The sequence below is a fragment of the Pelodiscus sinensis genome, chromosome 1, assembly GCF_049634645.1.
Source record: "Pelodiscus sinensis isolate JC-2024 chromosome 1, ASM4963464v1, whole genome shotgun sequence".
Classification (NCBI taxonomy): domain Eukaryota; kingdom Metazoa; phylum Chordata; order Testudines; family Trionychidae; genus Pelodiscus; species Pelodiscus sinensis.
The window spans coordinates 214,056,476-214,083,831 of record NC_134711.1 but is presented as its reverse complement, the minus strand read 5'-3'; the positions used below and the strand labels follow the sequence as shown (position 1 = coordinate 214,083,831).

The 27,356-nt window shown below is 43.8% G+C and overlaps 1 protein-coding gene across 4 annotated transcripts in view; it reads left to right on the top strand.

The window, feature by feature from the left end:
- The window catches only part of FRMPD4 (FERM and PDZ domain containing 4), a 438,211-nt gene that overhangs the window by 321,672 nt on the left and 89,183 nt on the right, over positions 1 to 27,356 (top strand). For 3 of the 4 annotated variants that reach the window (XM_075914867.1, XM_025184488.2, XM_025184490.2), the window contains exons 3-4: positions 22,716 to 22,876; positions 26,339 to 26,441. In XM_075914867.1, coding sequence (XP_075770982.1) covers positions 22,716 to 22,876; positions 26,339 to 26,441 — 264 coding nt within the window. Of the gene's footprint in view, positions 1 to 21,704; positions 21,929 to 22,715; positions 22,877 to 26,338; positions 26,442 to 27,356 lie in introns of those variants that run through there. The other variant, XM_075914868.1, reaches the window with a different exon arrangement.

Here is a 27,356-nt window from a genome sequence, read left to right as displayed (position 1 = left end):
CCTTCAGGATGCTGGTGATACCCAGTTTTATATCTCCTCTTTTCTCTCACCTGACTGAGGTAGTGGAGTGAATGGCTCCACATCTGTGGTAAATCAGGTCTTTGGTGAGGGCTGTTGTTTTCCGAGTGAAGTTCTTAGTGTTGGTTTTAGCCTGTGATGCACTAAATGATTCAGAATCTGGTTCTCAGAGGATATGTCTACACTGCAAAATTAATTCGAAATATCAGCCATTATTTCAAATTAACTTTAATAGTGTCTATACATGCAAACCGCTATTTCGAAATGAATTCTAAATAGCGGAGCACTTAATTTGAGGTTGGTAAACCTCATTCTACAAGGAGTAATGCCAAATTCAAAATAACTATTTTGAATTAAGTGCTGTGTAGACACTTAATTCAAAATAGGGGGCCTCCAGCCCTTCCCAGGGAGCCCTGGTGGCCACTCTGGGCACAACCAGGAAAACTTACTCTCTTCTTCCCCAGCCCCAGAGCCATTAAAGGGGTAGACCCTGACCACAGTGCATGTCCTAGCTCCAAGCCTGCCAGCCCACAGCCAGCAGTGGCCACTAGGGCCCCGACCCAGTGGCCCCAAAACATGAGCCAGCAAGCCACTGGCAGCCAGCCCTCCACCACTCCCCAGGAGCAGTCTGCCAGCTCCCAGGAGCCTGACGGGCTGGAGAAGGCGAGCGCCTTCCTGGTCCAGGGTGGAGATCATGGACCTTATTCAGGTTTGGGGGGAGATGCCCCCAATGTACATGATCTCTGCACTAGACAGAGGAATGCGGCTGTCTATGGCAGGGTAGCTGCCAGCCTGGCCATCAAAAGCCACATGCGAACCCAGGAACAGATTTGCATGAAAATCAAGTTGGTCCGGCGAGACCCCCCCAACCCTGGGTCCTGAGCTGCCTCTCCCGCTTCTTCCCCTTGCTTCCCCCTTCCAGCTCCCTCCTCCCAGGTTTCCCCCTCCCCTCTCCCACCCTCTCTCTTCCTCTCCCCCACCTCCTTTTCCCAGTCTCCCCAGAGGTTCATCCCCCCTACTTTTGTTCAATACACCCAGTTTCTATTTTTGAACATATGTGTCTTTTGTTTGACATCAGGAAGGAGGGCTAGGGAGGGGTAAGTGGAGGGACATGAGGGAGGAATGGGGCACCAGCCCCTGGTGGGGAGAACTAGGGTGGCTCTGAGGGACCCCTGATGGACCCCCTGGATGGCAGCCTGCAGCAAGTGCAGCCGGGCTGATGGCAACGACCCCACGAGATGCACCGGCATGCCCAGGGGCAGCTCTGGCTCCATGTGGCCGAGTGCTGTGGTGTCTCGAGTGCGGGCACTCAGGGCACTCCAAGACAGGACTCCTTTGCTGTCCCTCATCAAGGTAGACAACAAGAGGGGAACCCTGAGAACTGTCTGTTCGGGGTGGAGGTAGGGTCCCTTTGAGCACGGAGCTCAGTTAGCCTCAGGCAGTAGCCCCACACACTAAGTCCTAACCTGATGTCCTGCCAGCACTGGTTCCAGCCAGCCTTAACTTTGGTTCAGGGTCTACTCCATGTGGACGCGCTATTTCAAAATAGCAAAACGCTATTTCAAAATAGGTTTTGTGTGTAGATGTGTTAATTCGAATTAGCTTAATTTGAATTAACTTAACTCAAATTAACGCTGTAGTGTAGACATACCCAGAGAGCTTGACTGTTTTCTTACGTTATCTTTACAAAATTGAGATCAGCAGAGGCACTCAAGATAGGGGGTTAAAGAAGGGGCCTGCTGATGTGGTGTCTTGGTGGATTCTATGAGGAATCCTCAAATAAGGAGTTTGTTTCCCAGCTTGGTCTGCAATAGCCAAGACTGATTACCCTACTCGACTTCGAAGCCCACCACCTTCTGGACATTTGAGTACAAGGTGGATGGCGGGATGTAGAATTGGGCAAGAGGGCTTAAAGACTATAAAGTCTTTGGGGGGCAGGAACTATCTTTCTCTATGTGCAGCATCTCACAAAGTGCAGACCTGATTCCTGACTGGGCACTATTGAAATATAAATAAAAAATGCTGATGTTATAAGTAACCCCCTTTTTCCTCCCTGGGTTACTGAGGAGCAAGTCACACTCACATGGGTGCCTGGGCGCCTGATGTTTTTAAAATAAAAGGAGATCCTGAGTACCCCAGTGGTGGTGGTGTTTATTTAGGGATTCTGTATCCATCCCCTTGCTGCAGTCCCTTGCTTCTAAAGAATATACAATGGCTTTGCCTTCACCTGGCTGCCATTTAATGGTGTGCATTGGGAGCCTCCAGGAATAAAATTATCCCAGCAATAATCTGGATCTAACTCCAGGACAACAATTATAAATAACATACATCTAATTGATTAAATTAGAATGAACACACTTTTACTTAACACCTTAAAGATACAGGGTTTAACAGATTAAAAGTGAATAAACTCAATTAACAAAGTACACAGAAATAAAAGGAACTAATCTATCTGGCATTTGCACCGCCACCATTTATCCCACCCCAAAGTGTGCACTCCTTTGGATTCAGAGTCTTGGCACACTTAAAGGTCTGTAGCTGGAATGGAGACAGCCCTGTGCAGGTCCTGTGTGTTTTAATCCAAGCTGAGCAACCAGCTGCAAAATCCCTCTGCCACTGGAGCAAGCTCCCCCAAATGCCAGCAGCTCAGGTTCACTGGGCTGGCCACTCTGCCTCTCTTTGGACCCAGAGTTAGTCTATATCTCTGAGGTCCGTCCCAGGCATCACTTTCCCAAAGACCCCAGTTATTTACAGTTTCCTCCTGTGTGCACGTTTTTGTAGTCCTTCTCAGCCACAGGCACAGCCAGAGTCTCTACTCTCTAGGACAATCAGCAGCCCTTGAAGCAGCCTGCTTGATCCAAGCCCCGCAGACTCTCAGTCCCATGCTGTAGCTGCTATACAACAGCTCCTAGCCTGGACAAAGGCTCCTCCACAGCAGCCTGGCTCCTCTCCCCGAAAATGGAGAGCCCCTCTATCCCAAAATGCACAGACGAGCCGCTTCCTCCTTTTTCCTCAAGGACTCATGGGGGTTGGAGTCTCTAGGGCTAGATTGCAGCACAAAGGATCCTCCCAGAAAAAGTCAGAGGCCCCTTTAGTAAGGGGACTACATATAGTTCCATATTGTGAAATGTTATGTAACTGTTAATGCTCTCAGTATTGGGTATTTGTTATAAATATAGGTGGGTAAATAAAACTCTCACTGACCTGATTTGATCCTTCTCGCCATCATGCCTAATTTCAATGCATTTCCTGAGGGAAATGATAGTTCTGTCCTTTAGTAAGGAAGTTGCTAATCATTTTATGGAGAGAGTTGACACGGAAAAATCATTTAGCTGCTTTGTGTTAAAGGACAACAGACAATGATTTAATGAACAAGACAATTTAATGAACAAGAACATTAATGTATTTATATCCTAAGTTTAATTTTCACATGACAGCTCTATTGGGCAGCTTACCTCCTTTTAGGACAATAAGTCATTCCAGGTTATTTAAATGCTGATATCTGTGATCATTTGCCAGGGAGCAGTTGAGGCAATCCAAGTTATTAATCAGGAACAATAGTCCACTTTGAATGAGCAAGGGAGATTTCCCTTCAGCTTTTCTTCCTGCCCTCTCCAAAATAGTAAAGTAACAAGAAGGAGGAGGATGCTGAGACTCTCAGCACAGCATTTTACGAATTATGACAAAATCTTGGTAACTTCTGCAGCAGGTAAACATATTCCGTTCACGTTCTGTTGCCTCCAGATTCCTTTTATTTAACACTAAACTGCTGTTGAAAAGTCGCCAAACTATAAAGCTTGCTTTACTTCAATGCATTTACAGAGCTTCCTTGTGAAAGCATGGGGTATCATCAGAAGCCTCTCTGCACATGAGTCCCCAGAGAGAAGAATACATACATTGTGTAGGGAATAAGAGACTTCTCACTGCACTGAACCAGATTCTTTCCCTGTATGTGAGTGAGTGATATGCATAACTGCTTTCTTGCAGGTCTGTTTTACTCTTGTGCCTTAGAAAAGTCAAACCTGCAATAAAGAGGCTGAGTTCAGTGAGCTGCACGCAACAAACCTATACAGCTATTTGTGCCACATGATATCTAAGCCTATCTTTAAAACACACATATTGGATAGATTATAGCAGGGCTACTCAACTTTGGAAGCCCCGGTGGCCACAATGATGCCCAGAGCACATGCCGAGGGCCGCAATTTAAGTGCAGCTGCATATATATGCAAATAGCATCTTTCATACTGACTGGCATGAATACAAAGATTAAGGCAAGACTACACAACACGCAGGCCCCATTTAAGTCAGTCCTGCTGATATTCATAAAATTCAATATTTACCCAATTTCCACCCATATGACAGCACTTGGGGGGAGGCTCCGCTAGCTCTTGCTGCCCCCCGCCTCCCGCCGGCCGGCAGCTCCTACTCATGCGCAGGAGCGGATTTTATCAGAACCGCGCTGCTCTGCTTCTGGGGAGGCCCTTCCTCCCCCCCTGCCAACAATCAGGCAGGCAGGCAGGCAGCCCGGGAAGCAGCTCAAGGACACATGGAAAGGGGCTGCATGTTGAGTAACCCTGGATTAGAGCCATTCTAATGTATGGCTGCTGCTTCTCGATACATGGTGACAGTATATATAAACACCTATATTGCTACTCGCCTGTCTTTTCAGCAAAGATATATAATGATTTTGTAAGAAAGTGGTGGATGAAATGATCAGTCTTTTCTTTGTTGTTATTAATCTCTGTCAGCAAAGTCCCTTGGAGCTCAAGTCATGGAACTGACCCCGTTGTGATAGGCTCTCTACACACAGAACAAAAAGATGGTCCCTGTCCCCCCAAAAAGTATACAGTCTCTGTACATAAATCCTCTCTACCTTTGGCTCAAGGTTTCTAGTCTGCTTGTTCCACTGACATGATCTATAAAAAAGATGGAAATAATCAGTTTAGTCATTCAATAGCCTACCTCTATATTTGCTTATCAGTTCCCTTTCTCAACATGGAAACTAAATTTAAATATTAAAACATTGAAACAAAGGAAATATATTTCTTTACATGCCAGTTTCCAGGCAGCCCATCGAGTTGCTAACACTGTCTGTTCCACACACAGCTGAGAGACCACCCTTGTGGGATTCTGCCACAGTTTGGTACTGGAGGTAAAAGAAATAGGGGGCAGCCAGTGTAGCGTTTTCCATGGAGGCTCATGGCAATGCAGCTTGCTCTTCACTGTGATCTGAAACAAACTCAAATTGTTGGTATTTAGCGCACATCTACAGGCAGTCCCCGAGTTACGCGGATCCGACTTACGAACGGGGCTTTTCTCGCCCCGCCGCCCTCGTCTTCTGGGGTGAGAAAAGCTGCTCTGTGTCTCCCTGGTCTGCTGGGGGGAGAGGGTCCCCAGCAGACCAGGGAGACGCGGAGCAAAGCCGCAGAGGACCCGGGCGGCGGGACCGCGGCGCGTCTGGGCGCTCCCGCCACCCGGGTCCTCCGGGGCTTTGCTCTGTGTCTCCCTGGTCTGCAGACCAAGGAGACGAGGAGCAAAGCCGCGGAAGACCCGGGCGGCGGGACCGCGGCGCGTCTCGGTCCCGCCGCCCGCGTCTCCATGGTCTGCTGGGGAGGGGGGTGCAGCTAGTGCGCCCCCCGCCCCCCAGTAGACCAGGCTTTCCTTGGGACTCCTGGGGCAGAGCAGCTGGGGCGCTGCCGGTTGGTCCCGCAGCGCCACTCCTTGGTGCTACTGGACCAACCCGGCAGCACCCCAGCTGCTCTGCCCCAGGAGTCCTGATTCAGCCGCGGCTGATCAGTTTCAGGTTACGTACAAGATAGGGACTGTAGGTTTGTACTTAAGTCGAATTTGTACTTAAATCGGAACTGGCATCCAGATTCAGCCACTGCTGAAACTGACCAGCGGCTGACTACAGGAAGCCCGAGGCAGAGTTTCTCTGCCCCGGGCTTCCTGGAATCAGCTGCTGATCAGTTTCAGCAGCGGCTGAATCAGGACGCCTGGGGCAGAGCAGCTGGGGTGATGCTGGGTTGCTCCAGTAGCACCGAGGAGCGGCGCTACTGGACCAACTCAGCAGCACCCCAGCTGCTCTGCCCCAGGTGTCCCCAAGTCAGCCGCTGCTGAAACTGACCAGCGGCTGACTACAGGAAGCCCAAGGCAGAGTTGCTCTGCTCCGGGCTTCCTGGAATCAGCCGCTGATCAGTTTCAGCAGCAGCTGACTTGGGGACACCTGGGGTAGAGCACCTGGGGTGCTGCCGGGTTGGTCCCCGCAGCGCTGAGGTGCGGCGCTGCGGAGACCTACCCAGCAGCGCCCCAGCTGCTCTGTCCCAGGCGTCCAGATTCAGCTGCTGTTGAAACTGATCAGCAGCTGATTCCAGGAAGCCTGGGGCAGAGAAACTCTGCCTCGGGCTTCCTGTAGTCAGCCGCTGGTCAGTTTCAGCAGCGGCTGAATCTGGATGCCAGTTCCGATTTAAGTACAAATTCGACTTAAGTACAAACCTACAGTCCCTATCTTGTACGTAACCCGGGGACTGCCTGTATTTGCAAAGTGTTTAGCAAATAGGTGGGACTGTGGCTGGGCTGAGGTTAGAATAGAGTGGTGTACCTTTTTTGGTTATTTAAGTTTTTGGATGGAAAATTCATTTGCATTTTGTGATGTGCTTACTGGGTGTTTATCTCCGTGGATTCATAAAATCATAGAACACTAGATCTGGAAGGGATCATGAGAGAGCATCACGTCCAGTCCTTGCCTTCATGGCAGGACCAAGCACTGTCTAGATCATCCCTGACAGGTGTCTAACTTACCTGCTCTTAAATATCTCCAGAGATGGAGATTCCACAATCTCCTAGGCAATTCATTCCAGTGTTTAACCACCCTGACAGTTAGGAAGTTTTTCCTAATGTCCAACCTAAACCGCCCTTGCTGCAGTTTAAGCCCATTGCTTCTTGTCCTATCCTCATAGGCCAAGGAGAACAATTTTCCCACCTCCTCAATGCAAAGTCAAGCGGATTGTCATTTTAATTCATTATTAGGGAGCCTGAAGTTGTGTAAGAGATATGATTAATCACAATTAATTGCGTGATTTAAAAAAATTAATTGTGATTGATTAAGCTGTTAAACACTAATAGAGCTCCATTTATTGACATATTTTCTACATGTTCAAATATACTGATTTCAATTACAACAGAATACCAAGTGTATAGTGCTACTTTACATTATTACAAAGAATTGCACTGTAAAAAACAAAATAAATTGTATTTTTCTATTCCCCTAATACAAGTACTGTCCTGCAATCTGTTTATCTTGAGAGTTGAACTTACAAATGTGGAATTCTGTGTAAATTATTTTAAAATGCAGTTATGTAAAACTTTAGAGCCTACACTTCCTCCGAGTCCTCCTTCTTCTTCAGCCAATCACTCAGGCAAACAAGTTTGTTTAGATTTGCAGGAGATAATGCTGCCTGCTTCTTGATTACAGTGTCACCTGAAAATAAGAACTGGCATTTGCATGGCATTATGGTAGCCAGATATTCTAAACATTTGTATGCTCTTTTAATGCTTCCATCACCATTCTAGAGCACATATGTCCATGCTGATGAACAGTTCTACTCAATAACAGTGCAAAGTAGTATGGACCGATGCTGCTTATTTTCATCATCGAAGTCATATGCCCCCAGCAGAGTCTGATTGGGTTTTTTTTGGTGGTTTGGGTTCTGTTGTGTGCTTATTGGAGTGTTGCTCTTTTAAGACTTGGAAAAGTGTGGTTTACACCAGAGGTGGGCAATAATTTTTGACTGGGGGCCACTTCAGAAAATTTTAAGTGGCCCCAGGCTATCCTGGAAGCAGTGGGGCCTCAGGCAGAAGGGGTGGGGCTAAGGCACTTCCATGCTTCCCCACCCACAGACCCTCATTGGTCTGTGGGTGGAAGAGTGCGTGAAGTCTTTGTCCACTCCCCCCCTCAGAGAGAACCAACAGCTGTTCTGAACAGCTGGTGTTTCTCTCTAGGCCCCCGCAACCCTAGCGGTGAAAGAAGACTGCACACTCCCCCCCTGCCTTCAGGTCAATCAGAGCCTGGGGTGAAGGGAGCACATGAAGTCTGGCCCTGCCCTGCAAGGGAGCATCATGCTTAGAGTCACCCGCCAGCTGAGCAATTATAGCCTGGAGGCAGGGGTGTCAGCCGACGGTCAGGGCAGTGTGTATGTGCTATACACCCGAGACTTCAACTGCTGAGACCAGGGTCCCTTGCAGTTGGCAACCTGGAAGAGGTTGACGGGCGCCCCAATAAGTGTACAGGAAGAGCTTATTACACTTCAGATTTTAGCTGCTAGAATATGTGATTCCTTCGCAGCGGGCAGCCTTGGGGAAGGCTGAGAAGTGCCCCAGTGAATTCTGCCACCTGGGTGTGACACAAATCCGAACGCCCAAGCTCTTCCTATACTGTGTGTGTACTATACACCCGAGACTTTAACTGCTGAGACCAGGGTCCCTTGCAGCAGGCAACCTGGAGGAGGTTGACGGGTGCCCAATAAGTGTACAGGGAGAGCTTATTATACTTCAGATTTCAGCTGCTAGAATTCGTAATTCCTTCGCAGCAGGCAGCCTTGGGGAAGGCTGAGAAGTGCCCCAGTGAATTCTGCCACCTGGGTGTGACACAAATCCGAACGCCCAAGCTCTCCCTATATCTGTCCCTTAAGACCGGCTGAAGTTCTTTTAAATTGTGCCTGGTTCTGTTACAGCAACTGAAGGAGTCAGGTTAAAGCTTAAACAGTTACAGGTTTATTGAGGAAGCTTATAAATCATATGGTTACAATGGCTATTGCTCTATTTCTTAACTACTAGCAAAATATAGATCTTAAAAATGGTTACAAAGAAGATAAAGATAGAAAAATAGAAATAATGGTACCAAGTAACAGCTTACTCTTTCTATGTGTACACTTAAGACAGAGGACCACATCCAGGTACAATTTTTACCCCCTTCTGTGCCTCTCGACTCCAGCATGTCAGGCCAGGGCCGGTCCCTCAATTCCTAGGAAAGACGAAAATACGAGGTGGGCGTTCCCATAGAACCTCGGGAGGTCAAACACCTAACCCGACCAGCAGGTAGAGGGTAGAATGACACTCAAAAGAGAGTGTGCTGCTGTACCACCTTTATACTCATGGGGTCATGTATTTCTCTTTCTTATCTGTCATGCCAAATGGTGCTGGTCTGTTTTTTGTGAGACCAGTTCTTACAAGGGAGTTGTGAACTTAATTTACACTTGTAAGAGAGATAACTAAATTGGAAGTACTGGGCATTCTTTTCTCAGTGGGGGATTCCTCTCCCAGGGACTGTGTGTGTTCGAATCAACATGGGTGCCAGCCGGGCAGTTCTCGTAGCCTCGAGGCCAGCCTATTGCCTTAATCACTCTCTCTCTCCACATATCTATGTTTTCAGCTTCTCAGGAGCAGATGAGCTAGCATAGACTATGCTGATTTTACTGCTCCTTCTCTGCCCTGTATGCTTCAGGAACCTCAGAGAGGCAAATAAGATGGATGAGATGGGGGGTTGGTCTGTCTGGCTACAAGGGGAAGCATGCAAAGTCTTTCCTGCCCTGCCCCCGTCCTGCAAGGAGTGTGCAGCACTACTAAATGCTGCACACTCCTTGCAGGTAGGGGCAGGGTGGAAGGAGACTTCACACACTTCCACCTGCCCCCAGGCCTCGATTGGCCTGGGGGTGGGGAGAGCACAAAGTCTCTCCCTTCCTGCCCTCCAGTTTGTGGCTCTTAAAGTCAACCACCCCTGTCCCTAGGCCCTGTTTGGCCTTGGGGGTGGGGGAGCCGCAGGACCTCCATGGGCTGGATCAACCTGCTTGATGGTCCGGATCCGGGCCCTTTTACCCACCCCTGCTCTACACCTAGTCCCTCTCAGATTTTGGAAGGCACTTCAGATTCTTAACACTTGGGTTGAGCGCTGTAGCTATCTTTAGAAATTTCACAATGATATCTTCTTTGCATTTTGTCAGATCTGCACTGAAATATTTTTAAAATGAACATGTGTTGGGTCATTATAAGAGATTGTTACAACATTAAATGTGGGTAAAACACAGAGTTGGAGATGTGTCGTTCTCCCCTAAAGACTTCAGTCACAAATGTAATGCCTAATTTTTTTAACAGGCATCATCATAATGGAAACATGTCCTCTGGAATACGGGATGAAGCATGAAGGGGCATATGTATATTTAGTATCTCTAGCACATAAATATCTCCCAGTGCCTGCTACATAATTCCCATGTGAAATGAGAAAATGAGAAGCAGGCAGCATTATCTTCCATAAATGTAAACTAATGGTCTGCAACCTTTTCAAGGACAAGATCACTTTTTGAATTTCACTCAATCCAAGATCTACCTCAAACCCAAAATACCCTTGCCAAACCTCCTTCCCTACCTCTATGCCAAGGCCTGCCCCACCCCTCCTCTGAAGCCCTGCCTTGCTTGCTCGGTGGGGGGAGGGGAACTCTCTGATATCAGTGCCCCCTTCTCTGCCTCCCCAACCATGCACAGTAAGCAGAAGGCAGGAGCAGCACAGCAGTGGTGAGAGGGGCAGCTGAAGTGCTGGAACTTGCCATATCAGTCAGGATCACCTGTCAGAGGTTCCAGGATCTACAAATAGATCCCAGTCTATTGATTGGTGTCCACTGATGGAGACAAACTTGTTTCTCTCTTGTAGTTGGCTGAACAAGAAGTAGGAGTGTGTGGATTTGTAGGCCCTAAAGCTCTACATTGTTCTGGTTTTGAGTGCAATTGTGTAACAAAAATACCTATATTGTAAGATGCACTTTCACAATAAAGAGATTTTACAACAGCACTTGTTTCAAGTTCCTTTGTTTATCATTTTATCGTGAAAATATTTGTAATCAAATAATATAATATACTTTGTATTCTGCGTGGTAACTGAAATCAATATATTTGAAAATGTAGAAGAAGGCCAAAAGATATTTCGTAAATGTCATCTGGTACTCTATTGCAAGGGTTTTTAAACTTGGGTTGTGGATCCACCAAGGAAAGTCCCTGGCAGGCCCGCAACTTTGTTTACTCTAAATCCTCAGCCATGGAGCCTTGCAGCTCCCATTGGTTGTGGTTTGCCATTTCCAGCCCAGGGGAGCTGCGGGAAGCAGCACAGACCAGGATGCCACTTCCCCTGGGCTAGAAATGGCAACTGCAGCCAATGAGATCCATGATGCTCCGTGGCTGAGGAGCTTTAGGGTAAACAAAGCATTGTGGGCCTGCTAGGGGCTTTCCCTGGTGGGTCTGCAACGTAAGTTTGAAAGCCCCTGCTCTATTGTGTGGCAGAATGATTAATTTTTACGTTAATTGTGGGAATTAATTGTGATTTATTGACAGACTAAATTATTAGTAATATAGTTACATTCTACATTCTGTTTTTATTGTGGGTGTTTTTACTTCTCCATATCCTATTTATACTAATAGAAACTACACAAATAAATCTCTGGGGTAGATAAACAGTATTTCAGTCATATGCTTAAGCTATACTGGATGTAGCAAGGTGGTCTAATGAGCGTATTCTAATATGGTGTGCCTCACATTTTCTTATTTTCACAGGCACATTCACCATGCTTCTAGGGTGCCCTCATTCTGTTTTTGCAGAGAGAGCAGCTTGTCTCTAAAAGAAGTTTGATCTCACCTGAGCTGACAGTCTCAAGTGAGGAGTTTGCATACTCTAATCAGCACATCAGAAGCCAGCACCTCATTTTAGGTTTTTCTCTTCTTGTCTTGCTTGGCTGGTTCGGTGAATTCTTCACTATGGATTGAACATATCAGTTCCGTATTCCTGCTGAGAGAGAGAGAAATGCTCAGGGGCTTCACTAAAGGCCCATTTCCACTTGATATGCGAAGCTAGGCTAGGCACAAGCAGACAGATTACTGTCATTCCACTTAGAATGAAACCAGTCAAAAGCAGGGCAAATAACAATTGCTCATTCCATTTTGGTGTGGACTCTTTCAACCCCAATTAATTTACTATGTGTTTTCAGTTCAGTAATCCTCTAGCCTTTTTCTTCCCTGTGTCTTAGGAGCTGCATTTCCACTAGGCTCAGCAGTAAGGTTCACTGATGCATGTAAAGAAGGTGGCAAGAAAAGAATGTTTCAGCTCATTTTTTAAAGGGCCCCAATTAGTTTTTTAATTGAAAGTGCTTTGCTCATGTAAACAACAAATACCTTTCAAGGAAAAACTCCAGTGTCGTTTAAATCACAGTCCAGTAAATATCAGCAGCTCCTATTTTTAGGACCTATAATAACTCTGCTTCTAAACAGAAACGATTGTTCAAACCTTTGTGAAATTGTTATTTTGTGGGTCAATCTAAACCAGGAAAATGATTTGTCAGCTCTCTATATCCACAACACTGATTGTCAAGGCCTTAGATTCTTCTCTCACTTACAGCATGCCAAATGAAGAGTAATTCCTGAAGCCCGTGATGTTAATCTGGTGTGAAACTGACATAAATGAGAGAAGAACAAGGCCAAGAAATAATATGCAGCAGCCCCATACTTGGCCAGGCGGAGCTACCAAAAACATTTTACTCTTACAGGTTGACTTAAAACCTCATTCAAACTGCTGTGTGATTATGCCCTTAATTTCAGATTATTTCTAAGGGGCCAGATGTCAGAAAATCCTGTCAGGGCAGGTCTATAGTTAAAATACTGCACTAATATAGCCATATAGCGCTTTAATGAAGAGGCTCTAAATTGATGGGACAAAGATCTGCTGGTGGCAAAGTTAATCCACTGATGTCAGAAGCAGTAAAAGTATCAGCAAGAGAAGCCTTCTTGTCAACATAGTGCTGTCTACAGCGACGCTTAAGTCCGTATAGCTATGTGGATTTTTCTATACATAACTTTGACATAGTGATACCAAAGTAATTCTGTAGTATAAGCCTGCCCTTCCAGCCACAGTGTCCAACACATTAGCCACATGTGACTATTTGGCTGGTTGATTGTGGCTAGTTCGCTATATCAGTAGCCACTGCCCAGAACTGATTGGACATCGCTGCCTTAGAGTCTGCATGTGAGAAGATGTCAGGAGGGCTGTATGTGTGTGAGAACACACAGAGCAGAGCAGAAAGAAAAAGCAAGAAAGCCAAGCAGTACTCAGTGAACATAGTGGGACCCTGGGAAAAGCTAGAGGGAGCATTTCTGGGTCTCTTGGCTAAAGAGGCTTGATTTGGGCTGTGCGCTAAGAAACTTCTCCTTTTGTTTTGGTCTCTCCTGCATTTGGAAAAGGAGGAATTTGTACATTCTTTGTAAATAAGCAAGATTGAATGAAAGAAAATACCAGACTCTATCCATTTCTATTTCCAACTGGCTCTGAATTCTAGATAGCTGTTTGAGTAAAAAAGGAGCAACATTACACACTGTTTGCCTTCAGGTCCAATTTGAGATTTTCAGGCTGATATACATAGCCTTCCATGGACAGGGCAGCACCGGTGAATCACAGGAGGAGTGACACAATACAATGGTCATCATGAAAGTGATCATTGCGATTATTTTGTTATGCTTGGCTCTCCATTCCAGGTACATATTTCATTTTAGTAAAAGCATTTTACTAAAGGAGAGAGAGAGGAGTGGATTGGTGTTTTGCCACAGTCCCACATAATTGAGTGAGAGGAGCAAATGAACAGCATTTTTCTGATACCTGTGTTCTAGATGTTGAAAAATTAGTCATCTTGTTTTCATTCTTTGTGGAAGAGTCATAATGTATGGGAGATGGCTCTCAGGATAAGTTTTTCTCTCTTCCACACACACACCTTAAACAAGTTGAGGCAACATCATTTCCTGTTTTCTGTTACTTTTTCTGCTGATATGCACAGCTCCTTCCCTCCTTTGAGAGACTCTTCTCTGCTCCCCATTCCTGTTTCTCCTTTTTCTGCTTCCTCCCTCATGGCCATTGGAAGTATATTGCCATTTCTATTATGTGTCTTGTGCCTCAGGTGCCCAGAGCCAGAGAGTCAGGCTCAAACTCTAAATCCACAGATGCCTCAAATGTCTGTGACTATCATGAGGAAAATAATAAACACTTCAGAAGACCGAGTTCTGTGACATATTGTAAACACAAAACAAAATTTAAGCAAATAGCTACTAATTTGTGGATGTACTTTAAACTCGAAGTAGGGCTTATTTTCAAATCCTGTCATGATTTGTGTCTAACAGATTGCACAACTGCTTACCTTCTGAAGGCAGCATTTAGAAGGAAGCTGTAATATATTTAATAGCCTACCATCCACGCCAGAGTGTTACCTGTCATTATAAAAATATGTTTTTAGTAGCAGAGTATATCTCCCAATACCTTCCTGAAGATGAGAGTAAAACAATTTCATTTTTCCCTTTCAGTTTGGTAGTCCTGCTGGTTCGGTTTGTTAGGATTTTGTTTCACTTTAATCTTGCTCTGGGGTATACATGGAAGTGGAGGAGGAGGAGGAGGAGTCTGGAAAATGTTTGTGCATGTCAGATTTTACTGTATCCAATTTCAAGAAAAAGCTGCCAACGACGACTTCTGAAACCAGCAAAACCTTTTTTCTTTCTAATTACATTTTCACCATATGCTCATCCAGATGGTTCATATTGACATGTTCTAGGGTGTTATAAAATGACCTTACTTCGGAAGATTTAACCACTCTGAAGAAGCTTATAAATATAGAATTGACACTGACAGGAAAATGATCAGAAATTTTTGTCTTTCTAGACAGTTCTTCCAATTATCTCTTGTATCTGTAGTACTGACCACGACCCAAACTCAGACACAATTAGACAGCTTCTGTCAGACATCACCATTTCTTGCAACTGTATACACACAGGATCGGGGCTGTCTAGAAATCTAGATATTAACTCAATGAACTGATTAAAACACATCAGCTTCTGCCATTTCAGTTGTGAATTACCTTTATCTTTACAAGGGGTGTGAACTTTACTAGTTGTTCCCTCCCTGCCACCCGTCCGCTGCCTCTATCAGAAAGAGGCAGCAAGAGGGGGAAGCGGAGAGGACGCTTCAAAGCAGCAGTACCGCATGGAGTCTAAAGTGAGACCCTGGGCTCCACACAGTGCTGCTGCTTTGAAACGCCACTTGCAGCCCGGGGCCAGCTGGGAGTTCCCTGATGACCGTGGACTCCATGTGGTGCTGCTGCTTTGAAACGCCATGGGGAGCACGGGAACAGCAGGGGACTGCTTGAGTTTCCCGCTGGCCCGTGCTCCCTGCAGCACATTCACCTCTGATGTGTAGCAACAGCCCTGGGGCTGTTGCAGTTCTTTAAAGGTGGAGGTGTCCTTATTGAATAATCGAATAATCGACTATTCAATTAACCAGTTAATCTAAATTTAACATCCCAAAACTTTATTGGACAGTAGAAGAGTGCATGCAGCCACCAGATTCTCTTTCGGTAGTGGTCACTTTACTGAACAGTTTATCTAAATATTTTAATATCTTTGCCATTGTTCCAGTTGCAATGAGAAAAATTAGCATGTTTGGTGTATATTGCTTAGTAGATTTAATTGTTCTCATTCTGAACAATGTTTATGGAGTCTCTGAGAATTTATATTAACTTGGAGAAAAAGCACATATGTGAAGGTACCAGAGACTGGGAAAGGGATATACACTAGGCTCAAAATGGCCACAAGTTGTTACCAAATTGAATTTTAGGTAGTGTCTGTGAAATGAGTTTGATGGTCTTATATAAGATCTCTCTTATTCCAGCTTTATTAGGAACTGGGGACATTTTTGGGAAAGGGGGAGCCTATACGGTAAATATGATCTCTATCTAAACCGAAATAGAACCAGATTACTGGCTCTTAAATTAAACAGGCCATAACACTAAGGGCTGGGGAGAAACTGACAGGTGTGGAGGACATCCCTAAGGGGAGAGTATATTAATGGAAGTTCTCTATGTCCTAGTAAGGAGAAGAGGATGGAAGATGATAAAATATGGAGAGGCTTTGATGAGAAACAGTCAGGTGAAAGAGTCTGTTAAATTACATCATGTAATGGCAGTCAGCTAAAAGTTACATGTTTTTAAAGTGCTTATATATAAATGCTAGAAGTCTAAATAATAAGATGGGTGAACTAGAGTGCTTCATATTAAATGAGATTATTACACACTAGGCATCACAGAAACTTGGAATGAGGATAATCAATGGGACACAGTAATACTGGGATACAGAATATATCAGAAAGTACAGAACAAATCTCACAGTCAGTACATTTGAAGGACACTGGTGTTTATCTAGGATTACATGTACACTGCAATCTGGAGGTGTGATTGCAACTTATGTAGATCAAAACTAGCTCAGCTGTGCTTTACCTGCTGCGATTGCACCTCTCATTGTAGCATAGACATACTTTAACTGTGAATAAACTTTACATTTTATGGCTGTCAATCTGGCAACTTTCAGATGTGGTATATTCACAAAAAGTTTAAGAAAATTAAAAGAAAAAATATAATTTATCAAAGTCTCTGTAAATTATCTATATTTTGTTTGAAAAAACATAAGATTTTGATCAATCCACCTCTGTTTCTTACAGGCCACTCAGTTTTTTAACAATTGCAACACACTCTCAAAATACTGACTTTGCTTCATCCTCAGTCTAACGTTTTCCAAAGAGTGAAAGGTACCCAACTCTTTCTGAATGTCAATGAGAAAAATTATAGCCTTAATCAATAAAATACAGCCTTGATCTTTTAATTCATAAAAATGAGGTTTCTATAGTCACTGTTGAGCACTGTGGATATTCTTTAAGACTAGGACAGGAAGTCGTTCTGCTAGAAAATCTTACCTCTGTTCCAATCTAATTGCCAGTCGCTCAATATTCTGAGAGATCTGACACTTCTGCAGACTCACTCTCTCTCCTTTCAGTGATAGAAAAGGACTGCATCTGCCAAATGTCAAGGCCAAAACTATATTGATGAGTAGAAATTGAGAGTACAGATCAGTAATTTAGCATAAAATACATTATAAACCCATGAAATTTAGTGTTCAGGTAAAACTTAAAAGAATTACAAACCTGTTAAAGTGTGAAAAGGTTTACAAACAACTTTAGCTATGGGCTGTAGTGACTATAACCATGCAATAAGCATATCATTATGATTATGAAATGTCAGTAATTCTAGTCACAGAATGTATTACAATTGTTTTCTCTCTGGGTATCATCATAGAATATAGGTAATGTTGTTGGGGTATCTTAATTATGTATTTCCATGCATGAAAATTACAATATCCCTCTAATGTATTTTACCCAAAATTCCTGATATGTATTCCTAATCTGAAATCCATTTTAACTAGTTTTTGTTTGGGAATCAGGGGAAGGGGGGGGGAGTAGTTGGTTTGTTTTTAATTAAAAATTTCATTTGTGGACCTCAAAGAGAATATTATCATGTGAGATGTCTAATGAGTTGCAGATATTATTTTTAAAAATTAAATATTTATAGCAGGACTGCTAGTATACTCTGGCTATTTTATGCCACTTTGAAGCAGTGCAAATCAACTAGACCATGCTGGCCAGTTAAACTGAGTTTGCACTTCCTTTGTATCATTAGGCCAATTCAAGCAGCGGGAGTACTCCTACCTCAGGTTTCCCCCTCTCTGTCACACTTCCCTATATTCCCTTGTGCACGTGCACGTGCACGTGCACATGCACACACACCAGTATGCACCTGCATTCTTGTCTGTGTGCATGCACGCACACACACACACACACCCCTCTCGGGGTTTCCTCACCATTCATGGCACATCCTTCTGGCCACACAGGAGGAATAGCCCTACTAGATACTGTCCCCTCCTCAGCAGGATATGTACTTATCTTCTTCTCAGTCTGCAGCCTCTCATGCTCTTGAAGCAGCAGCCCTCTCATACTCTCAGAACAGAGGGCCCACTGCATGGCACTCCAGTAGGTCACTGAGGCCCTCTCCTTCCAGAGAAATCACAGTCCTTCTGGACCAGCCGATGTCTTCAACACCCTAAGCCACTACCCAGTGGCTGGCTGGAGAACCCATGCCTGCCAAGCCCAGGGACTCTATGGCTTGTAACTAAGGCATGTACTGGTATCCCTTGCTGCTGTTTCCCTGGGCTTCTTCCCACATAATTGACTCTCCTCTCTTTGGGTTTGCCAGCCCACTCTCCACCCCTCTCAGAAAGTGACGGTCATCTTCTTCCCTACTGCCCTCCTTTGACCACTCACAACCGCTGGGCTTTATACGAGCTCCTCCTGCTTCTAATTAGTGGCCTCCTGATCGCCTATATCTATCCTTTACTGCTTCCTAATTGGGTTCATTTATCCTCTCAAGGCACACCACCATTCTCCTTTCTGATGAGTGGATCAGATGAAAGAATTCATTTTTGCTGATATTTTTCCTCGCTGCAGGTATATCTGCAAGACTCCTACATAAAAATCTTCTTCAGAGAAATTCCAAAGAATTGCCCTTTTTAAAAATGAGTGTAATCTCCTGTTATTTCTAATGGCACTGAGGTCCGGAAAGAGGCAGGAGGCTGAGAGGAACATTATCTCTCCTCTGGAAAACAGGAGGAGATATGCTGCCATTCTGAGAAGGGCACCAAAGGGCTGTTTGGGATTCCAGTCCCATGGTAAACAATGGAAGATTCGAATAATTCAGAAAAAAAGATATTTGTTCATGAAACTCTTTGTAAAAAAACTTTGTTTCAGCCCTGCTGAAGAAGGAGCTTTCCATAGAAAGAATAATGGAAGAAAATAAACAAAGTGTGTTGTAATCTCAGGAAATGGGAAGTGTTATCCTGTTATTTAGACCATTTGGCATAAAAGAGCTCTGAAACGGTATTAAATATATTAAACGACCCATGTTAATTAATTCCTAAACTAGTAGATTTACTTGCAAATTCTCAGGCTACCTCTACCCTACAGCCCAATCAGGCTCTGGCAATTGATGCACCAGGGGCCAGTGTAGCAGGTCTAGTAAACGCCCGTCAAATCGACCACAGATCACTCTGCAGTCGACCCCAGTACTCCACCCTGAATGAGAAGAGTAAGGTCAGTCAACGGGAAGGTGTTTCCCATCAGGAGTAGACACCACAGTAAATCTACTCAAGTTATGCAACTCCAGCTATGTGAAGATGTAACTTCAGAAAATTAAGTCTGTAGTCCAAGAGTAAGAGCTCTTCATTCCCCTGGCTCTAACTTTACTGTATGGAGATGTCAGTGCACAAGCCTCTCTGCTGCTCCTCTGCCTTCAGCCTTTTCCAGAAATCTCCTACAGAGACCTCCCACAATCTCCTGATTCCCTGGCAGCTCTCAGGTGCACTTTCCTGACTTCCTGTGCACTACAGTGCCCTCTCTTAAGGCCCAGTTAGGAAATAGCTGACAAATCATAGGTGGACTGACCTCTTCCTTCATAAAAAGGAAGGAAGGAGTTTGGCAGAAAGGTATCTAGGGGGTATAGTGAACCACAAGTTGAATATGAGTCAGCAGTGTGATGCTGTTGCAAAAAAAGCAAACATGATTCTGGGATGTATTAACAGGTGTGTTGTGAGCAAGGCACGAGAAGTCATTCTTCCGCTCTACTCTGCGCTGGTTAGGCCTCAGTTGGAGTATGGTGTCCAGTTCTGGTCACCGCATTTCAAGAAAGATGTGGAGAAATTGGAGAGGGTCCAGAGAAGAGCAACAAGAATGATTAAAGGTCTAGAGAACATGACCTATGAGGGAAGGCTGAAGGAATTAGGTTTGTTTAGTTTAGAAAAGAGAAGATTGAAGGGGGACATGATAGCAGTTTTCAGGCATCTGAAAGGGTGTCATAAGGAGGAGGGAGAAAACTTGTTCATGTTGGCCTCTGAGGATAGAACAAGAAGCAATGGGCTTAAACTGCAGCAAGAGAGGTTTAGGTTGGACATTAGAAAAAAGTTCCTAACTGTCAGGGTAGTCAAACACTGGAATCAATTGTCCAGGGAGATTGTGGAATCCCCATCTCTGGAGATATTTAAGAGTAGGTTAGATAAATGTCTATCAGGGATGGTCTAGACAGTACTTGGTCCTACCAAGAGGACAGGGGACTGGACTCGATGACCTCTCAAGGTCCCTTCTAGTCCTAGTATTCTATGATTCTATGAAAAAGCCAGGGCCATGTTTAACAGAAGGAGAATGGGGCCAATAGAATTGCCGGACCCCTAGTCAATGTGGGAGAGGGTGGCTGTGTTTCCTCGAAGGGGTGGGGCAGAAGGGTCAGGGCTGGGTCAGCCAGCCCTCAGAGCTGCCCAGAGTGCACCACCTGGGCTGTGCCCTGAGTCTGTGCTGGGCCATTTGCAATTGCTGAGCCCCAGGGCACTTGCCACTTTTGCCCCCTGTCAGCGGGCCCTGGTGACAGAGTACACATCCTGTACACTGAATGGTACAGGAGTTTTCTGTACAGTCATTGGTGGAAGTATGAATTGTGGTGACTTATTGGATGATATTTTGTAGGTGGATAGCCTTAAAAAATCACTAAAACAGGCCATGTGACTCAAAATCATGACTGACTGCTCCATGCTGATATTCTGTCTGTGGCTCTGGATGATAGATTTTGTGCTGCCACTGAGGGTTCTTAAGATAAGATGATGTAAAGGATGAAACCAGGCATCAAACAGTACAGCTGCTCCTTTGAACAGTTGCTGTTCCTGTTGTAAGAATTTGTTATCTGGGATGCTACAGCTGACACCATTTTCTCCTTATTGAATCCAGACTAAGTGCTAGAGTACCTTGGAACCTAAATACACAAAGTTAGAAAAGAACAACAGTCCTGGAAACTAGTATTTTTCCAAGGCTCTGATACTGGCTTTCAAATCACTCACTTATTCACCATTTTGTAAATACTTCACTTTATTGATGGCTGCCTCAAATGATGAGAAGCCTGTTACCAAAATGAAGGCTATAGTCACCAGGAGAAAATTATGAGGCATAGAACTTCAGCATAGTTCAAGGAGAAATCAAACAGGGATTTCAGCTGAGAGATAAAGAAAACATATGAAACCTCATGATCACTACCCAAGTGAAGTTCAAAATGGGCAATTTTCTGAAATGTCAGTATCCTTTAAAAAGGGCTTTTATTGTCTACACAGCAATAAGGGTGAAATGAGGGTTACAGGAGTCGGTGTAAGAAGTCCTCCAGCTTGACATTATTTTGAAATAATGGCTTGCACTCTGAAATAATGCTGCTGTGTAGACGTAGCCATAGAGTAGGCTGGGCAGGACAGCATGCTGGGTTTGTTTTGTTTGGGGTTTTTGATGACTCACCATAATGCAAGGCTATTTCAGCTGACCCACTCTGTCTCAGATTAAGTACTATTAGCTTCAACCATTAGTGTAAAGGGGCTTGATCAAGGAAGCCTGTGAGCATAGATAGAGAGCTTCTGCAGGGAGAAACTCTAGAAAAACATAAGCTCAGGAGAAAGTTTACCGGGATGCTTGTTTTGTTGTTGCTTTCTAAGTTAATAATAAAACCTAACTCTGGGAACAAAGAACATTTGTGCTCGTGGAAATGTGTAAGTGTGTTAGGTGCGGGGTGGGAAAACCAATTTAGAGGCCTTAAACATGAAGGATGATTAGGTCACACAGCTTCTCTACAGAGTATATGATTAACAATTACACATACATCTTCTGAGGTGTTCTATGGGGAATGTAACAACCTCATTTCTTGAAGATGGGAAGATGTGAGAGACCTTTGAACCTGAATAAAACTCCACCCAATTCTCATTTCTTATGATTTTTATGATATAGGTGGTATTTGCTATTATTATAGAACATATATTCCTAAGGATACTGACTTTCAGAGTGACAATACGGATGACTTTCTTATTCCTTAAGTTTCTCTGCTCAAAAAAGGTGCTGAGCAGCATGATGTGCTCCTACCAAACATAAAGACGTCTGTTTTAGGTACATGACTTTGATTTGTTTTAATTACTTGATTTTAAGCATTTATTATGCAGAATTTGTGTGCAGTTCTCCCAGAATAAACTGAAACGTCTCTTTTTAGGATTGATTTTACCTAGTATTGTAATAAGACAGAAATATCACCAGCTTTTCTTTTTTCTTTTCTTTTCTTTCTCCCCTGTATTAATCTTCTTGCTCTGTTGATCCAAAAGCAAATGATTCCATGTTCTAAATATACAACTGAGTTTCACATTTGTTTCCAGGTTGCATAAGATTGCTCAAGTATATGTGAACTATGCTGCAAATGTTTTATACTGGCAGCTGCTGGTTGATTGGGCATGCTCTCTCCTCTCACACATGTTACAGTAGAGATTTGTACACTTAATTTTCTGGAACGTAATTGTAATGTTTTTAATTAACTATAAGGTTGATTTATTTCCCTTTTCTCCCTGACAAATGGAGGATGAAAAATTCAAAATAAAAAAGCTGAAATCTTGATTTTACTCCTATTTAGAGTCAATTCGATTTATACTGTCAGATGTGGGAATTGTGTGCAGATATAAGTATTGGTTAGCAAATGAGCTCTGTAATCTGAGATATTATTTTCGTTGTGTAAGAAAACCTAATACAAATATTTTAAAACATTAAGGAAGATGAGACTGTTTGTTTTTTTCAGAAAGACTATCTCAAACATTCATCCTGTCCTATAGTCAAAATGCTTGACATGTGTAGGAACAACAAAAACACAATTTAATTATCCTTTTTTTTCCCCATTCATTTCCCCCCACAGTCACATGACACCATCAGCCACATTTGAAGACCCTCGAATAGAGAGCTGCCCAATTACCCCTCCAGCTCCTCGGAAAGTGGAAATGAGGAGGGATCCTGTGCTGGGATTTGGTTTTGTGGCTGGCAGTGAAAAGCCTGTTGTTGTACGCTCAGTAACACCAGGTATGATTTTTCCCCTTGCCTGGCCCCAAAAGTAGTGCTTTGAGACTTATTAACTTCCTGTTGTACTGCTGCCAGAAAGATGGATGTGGAGAGATTTTCAGTAGGACTGCGTTGGTTTTTAATATTGTCTGCTAAAAGGTTTGATTGATTTAAAATTGCTTTTTTTAATTTAATTTAATAAATTTGAACATGCATTTACAGTGACTGGGACCAAATTCCATGGCACGTGCAAGTACTATTCATGTGTTCCAGCAGCCAAGTGAATCATGGGCTCAGGGGCTCAAGCTTTTTAATTGCAGTGTAGATGCTCAGGTTCAGGCTGGAGGTTGGGCTCTGGGACCCTGCAAGATGGGAATGTCCCAGAGCTTGGACTACAGCATAATTATACAGCTCTGCTATTGTGAGCCCCATTAGCCAGACCTCCTCCCCCTCCCTTTCTCCCCCCCACATCTGAGTCAGCTGGCACAGGCCAGACATGGATATCTAATTGCAGTGTAGACACACCTTAAATGCTGATATACAATTGGACCTCTCTGGTCCAGCACCCTTGGGGCTTGACCAGTCCCAAACAAGGGAGTTTACCATGCTAGGGGAGGTTAATGCTGGCCTCTGTACTCCCACTTCTGACCACCAGCCTCCTGGCCGCCAGACTCCCACTCTGCTGTCAGGCTCCTTTCCTGGCCACTGACCCTACTGCCGGCCCCAGCCACCAGGCTCCATACCCATCCCCGCTCAGGCTCCCTGCCACCAGACGTACAGCATGCACATCATGAGAGGTGATAGGACTGCTTCACGCCGCACTGGTTAGACTACAGCTGGAGTACAGTATCCAGTTTTGGTCACAGGTGTACAGAAAGGGTATGTCTACTTGCAGCCTATTTCAGACTAGGGCTGCAAATGTAGGCATTCGGAAATGCAGATCAAGCCTGGGATTTAAATATCCCGCACTTGATTTGCATCTTCCTGGCCGGGCACCTTTTTTTTAAAAAAAATTTACAAGCCTGGAATAACTGCCCGTATCTACATGCGGCGGTGTTCAAAATAAAGCCCTATTTCAAACTACCTGTTAAACCTCATTGCAGGAGGAATAACAGGTAGTTCAAAATAGGACTTTATTTCAAATGCCCGTTTCACTGCCGTGTGTAGACACGGGCAGTTATTCCGGGCTTGTACATTTCAAAAATGGTGCCAATCCGAGACGATGAAAATCAAGCGCAGGATAGTTAAATCATGAGCAAGGGCTGAAGGAACTGGCTATTTAGTTTGGCAGAGGCGATTTAAGGTGGTGAGGAGGGGCGGAGGGAGAGATATGATAGCAGTCATCAAACATCTCCATATAAAAAGATGGAGTAAAGTTGTTCTTTCTTGCCACAGAGGCCAGGACAAGAGGCAGTGGGATCAAACTGCAGCATACAGATTTAAATCTCTGAAAGAAACTTCCTAATTGTGAGAACAAATGGAACAGACTGCCTCGGGAACTTATGGAAGTTCCTTTATGAGAGGATTTCAAAAGGAGGCTGAATGGCCATCTATCTTGGATGGTTTAGACATAACAAATCCTGCATCTTGGCAGAGGGAGTCAGACTAGCTGACCCTTGCAGACCGTTCTGTAAGAGCTTGTACTTTGGAACATTATTTCTCACTGCACTCTTTCCAAACTCATACATTTGGAAGCAGCAAAAAGCCAATATCATAGTTATTAATCTTAGCTTGTTTGTACAGACTGACTCATTTCATTTAAAGAATTTTTCTTTTTTTTCTATCTGTATAGTTTCTTATAACACTCTCCTCACATAATATCTGATCATCTTCAAGTTATGTGACTAAAATACATTAGGAAGGTTCTTCTCTCATCCACTCATCCGGGGGCAAGAAAACTGAGTAGGCAGTGTAGGATTTTATTTTGGTAGGAATTTTGTTGTTGCTGGGGATTATTTTGTTTGTTTGTTTTCTTTATGGACACTGAACTTTGTTATATTAGAGTACGCAAGGGCAGAGAAATGCACATTGCATTTGGAGGGTTCCCCCCTCAAAAAAATAAATAAAAAGCTTTCCTTAGTGTAACTCTCATATTTAAAGCCCAGTTGGGGAAGCATGTTTGCATTCAGTCACCAAAGTAAGAGCAGGGACAAATACAGTGGAACCTCTGTGCATTTTTACATAGTGAAAATCCACTTATAGTGGATTCAAAAGTTAAACAAAAAGTTTCCAAACTCAATTGAAGACAGTTTCAACTAATTGTGTCAGGCAGTAAGATTTTTTTTTCTTTTTAAGATTTCATCTTCTGTTTTATACCATCATTACAAAGTTTAAAGACAAAACATTAGCACAAGCCTAATCCTTCATTTGAGGCTATTATGGGAAGTAAAATGGTTTTTTGTGTGTGTCCAAAGAGGAAATGTGTTATAATGGTGTACAAGTGCGACATGCATAGTCAGATATTTTAAAAGCTCTTGTGCCTCCAGAGAATACCAGGTAGGATTAATGACCAAAATCTGAAATCATTTGAGACAAATATTTTGAAGAAATAAACCCCACAAAATAGATATTTTGTAAAAAGTTTCTAGGTTTTTATTTGTTTTGCCTAGAACTAGTGATCAAACTATTGATCTGATGTAGGTCAAAGTGGTCCCAGATTTTTATATTGCACATGCACCAATACGGAAGAATGACTAGGGGGTTTCTTTCCCAGCATTTTATATGCTTTAAAGCTAAACTCTTAAGTGTCTTAAAATCCAAATGGCTAATCAGATGGTTTGAAATATGGTGTACCTCATAAGAGTGTGGGGTGGCATTAGTGATTCAAATTTGACCAAGAGATTTCCTCAATTACAGCTCTTCCCCCATCCCAACAAAAAAGATAATTTCCTTTTGCTGCCTTGTACTGTTAAACTGAGAATATTAACAAAGGGGTGAATCACAAACCTCTTGATTGCTGTGAGCTCACCCTTTAATTAACATAACTAAGGATAATTTAATTGTAAGTCCCCACCTAAGACAAAAGAAGTTCTGGCCAGGGAGGGCTGTTACCATTTGTGAATCATGGCTAGCAATTTTATTTTGGGGGCAATGTAATCAAAGTATTAGTGTGTGTGTGTGGGTGTTAGACATGTGAATGTCTAGGAGGGGAGGCATATCAGGGGATACAGAAGTGTAGGAATTGGGGGTGATGTTATGGAGTGGGAGAGAAATGGAGATGGGTGGTAGGGACGGTAAGAGTTTCAGGACTCAGGCAAGGGAGCATGGCATCCCCTTAGCTCTGCTAGTGCATTCTAACTCCCTTGCACCCCTACCTTGGCCTGTGCACTTCAACCTCTTCAGCTTTCTGAGGAGGCTGTATTATCAGCGTAAGTGCTTTAGACCTTCAAGCAGAATCGTATCTAATAGCTCCACAAAAGAGGAAGCTGTCCATGTGTTTTATGAGAGTCTACTAACCTGTGCTTATTTCTCAATTGTCTCCAGGCGGCCCCTCTGAAGGAAAACTTATACCAGGAGATCAGATCATAATGATTAATGATGAGCCAGTCAGCACTGCTCCAAGGGAGAGAGTCATCGACCTTGTCAGGTAGTTGATGTGTCCTCTGCCTTCATTCTACCAAATAAACCACAAGCCTGATGGCTTATTGCCAATACAGTCACTTGATAATGTGGCGTTCTTGCCTTCTTAGAGCAGAGAATGTGAAAAATAATGCTACTGTGCTTACAGCAAATGGCGGTGGAACTACCTATTATGGAAATGAAATTTCCTTACATAGATTGCAGGAGTTTGAATAAATGTAAAAAAAAAATATTAAAGCATCTCCAAAAGAATTGATAGTTGAAGGAAAGATTGCCTTGATGATGAAGGGTTATATCATATGCAGAGCTCGAAAAACCCACTCCTCTGGTTGCTTGAGTAAGGGGAATGTTGGAACAGATTGGTGAGTCGACTCGGACAGGGTACAGAAAAGATAGGATTTTTGGCTTCTTCCTCTACGGGTGAGTTGTGAGGGACAATTGTTGGCACAGAACAGGCCCAGTGGTTGCTGCTTTATACTGCTTTTCAGGACTGTAGTGGAATGGGACTAAAGAGAGAACAGGATAGTCCAGGATTGTGGGAGTCTCTTACCTGTGAGGTTGAGGAAGGCAGAATGAGGTGAGCCCTGTAAGTGGATCAATACATATATGTGTGTGGGCAGTAGTGCATGCTTGAGTAGATAGCATGTGAGTAGGTGTATGTGGAGTGGGTACGTGTGAAGAATGAGGGGGATTAATTATAAAAAGTACAAGACAGAGGGAGGAGGAGTGAAAGAAGTTAGGGAACAAAAGACAGTAGAAAAAGAAGGGTGAAGTTTATTGTCAGGTGGAGGAAGAGAGAAGGTAAGGAGGGAACACAGAAATATGCAACGTGATGTATAATGGGGAAAAATTTGGAGTGAAGCCATAGATATAAATATAACATAACAAAACTCCCCTGGAGTAAGCCAGAGTTTGTTTTAAC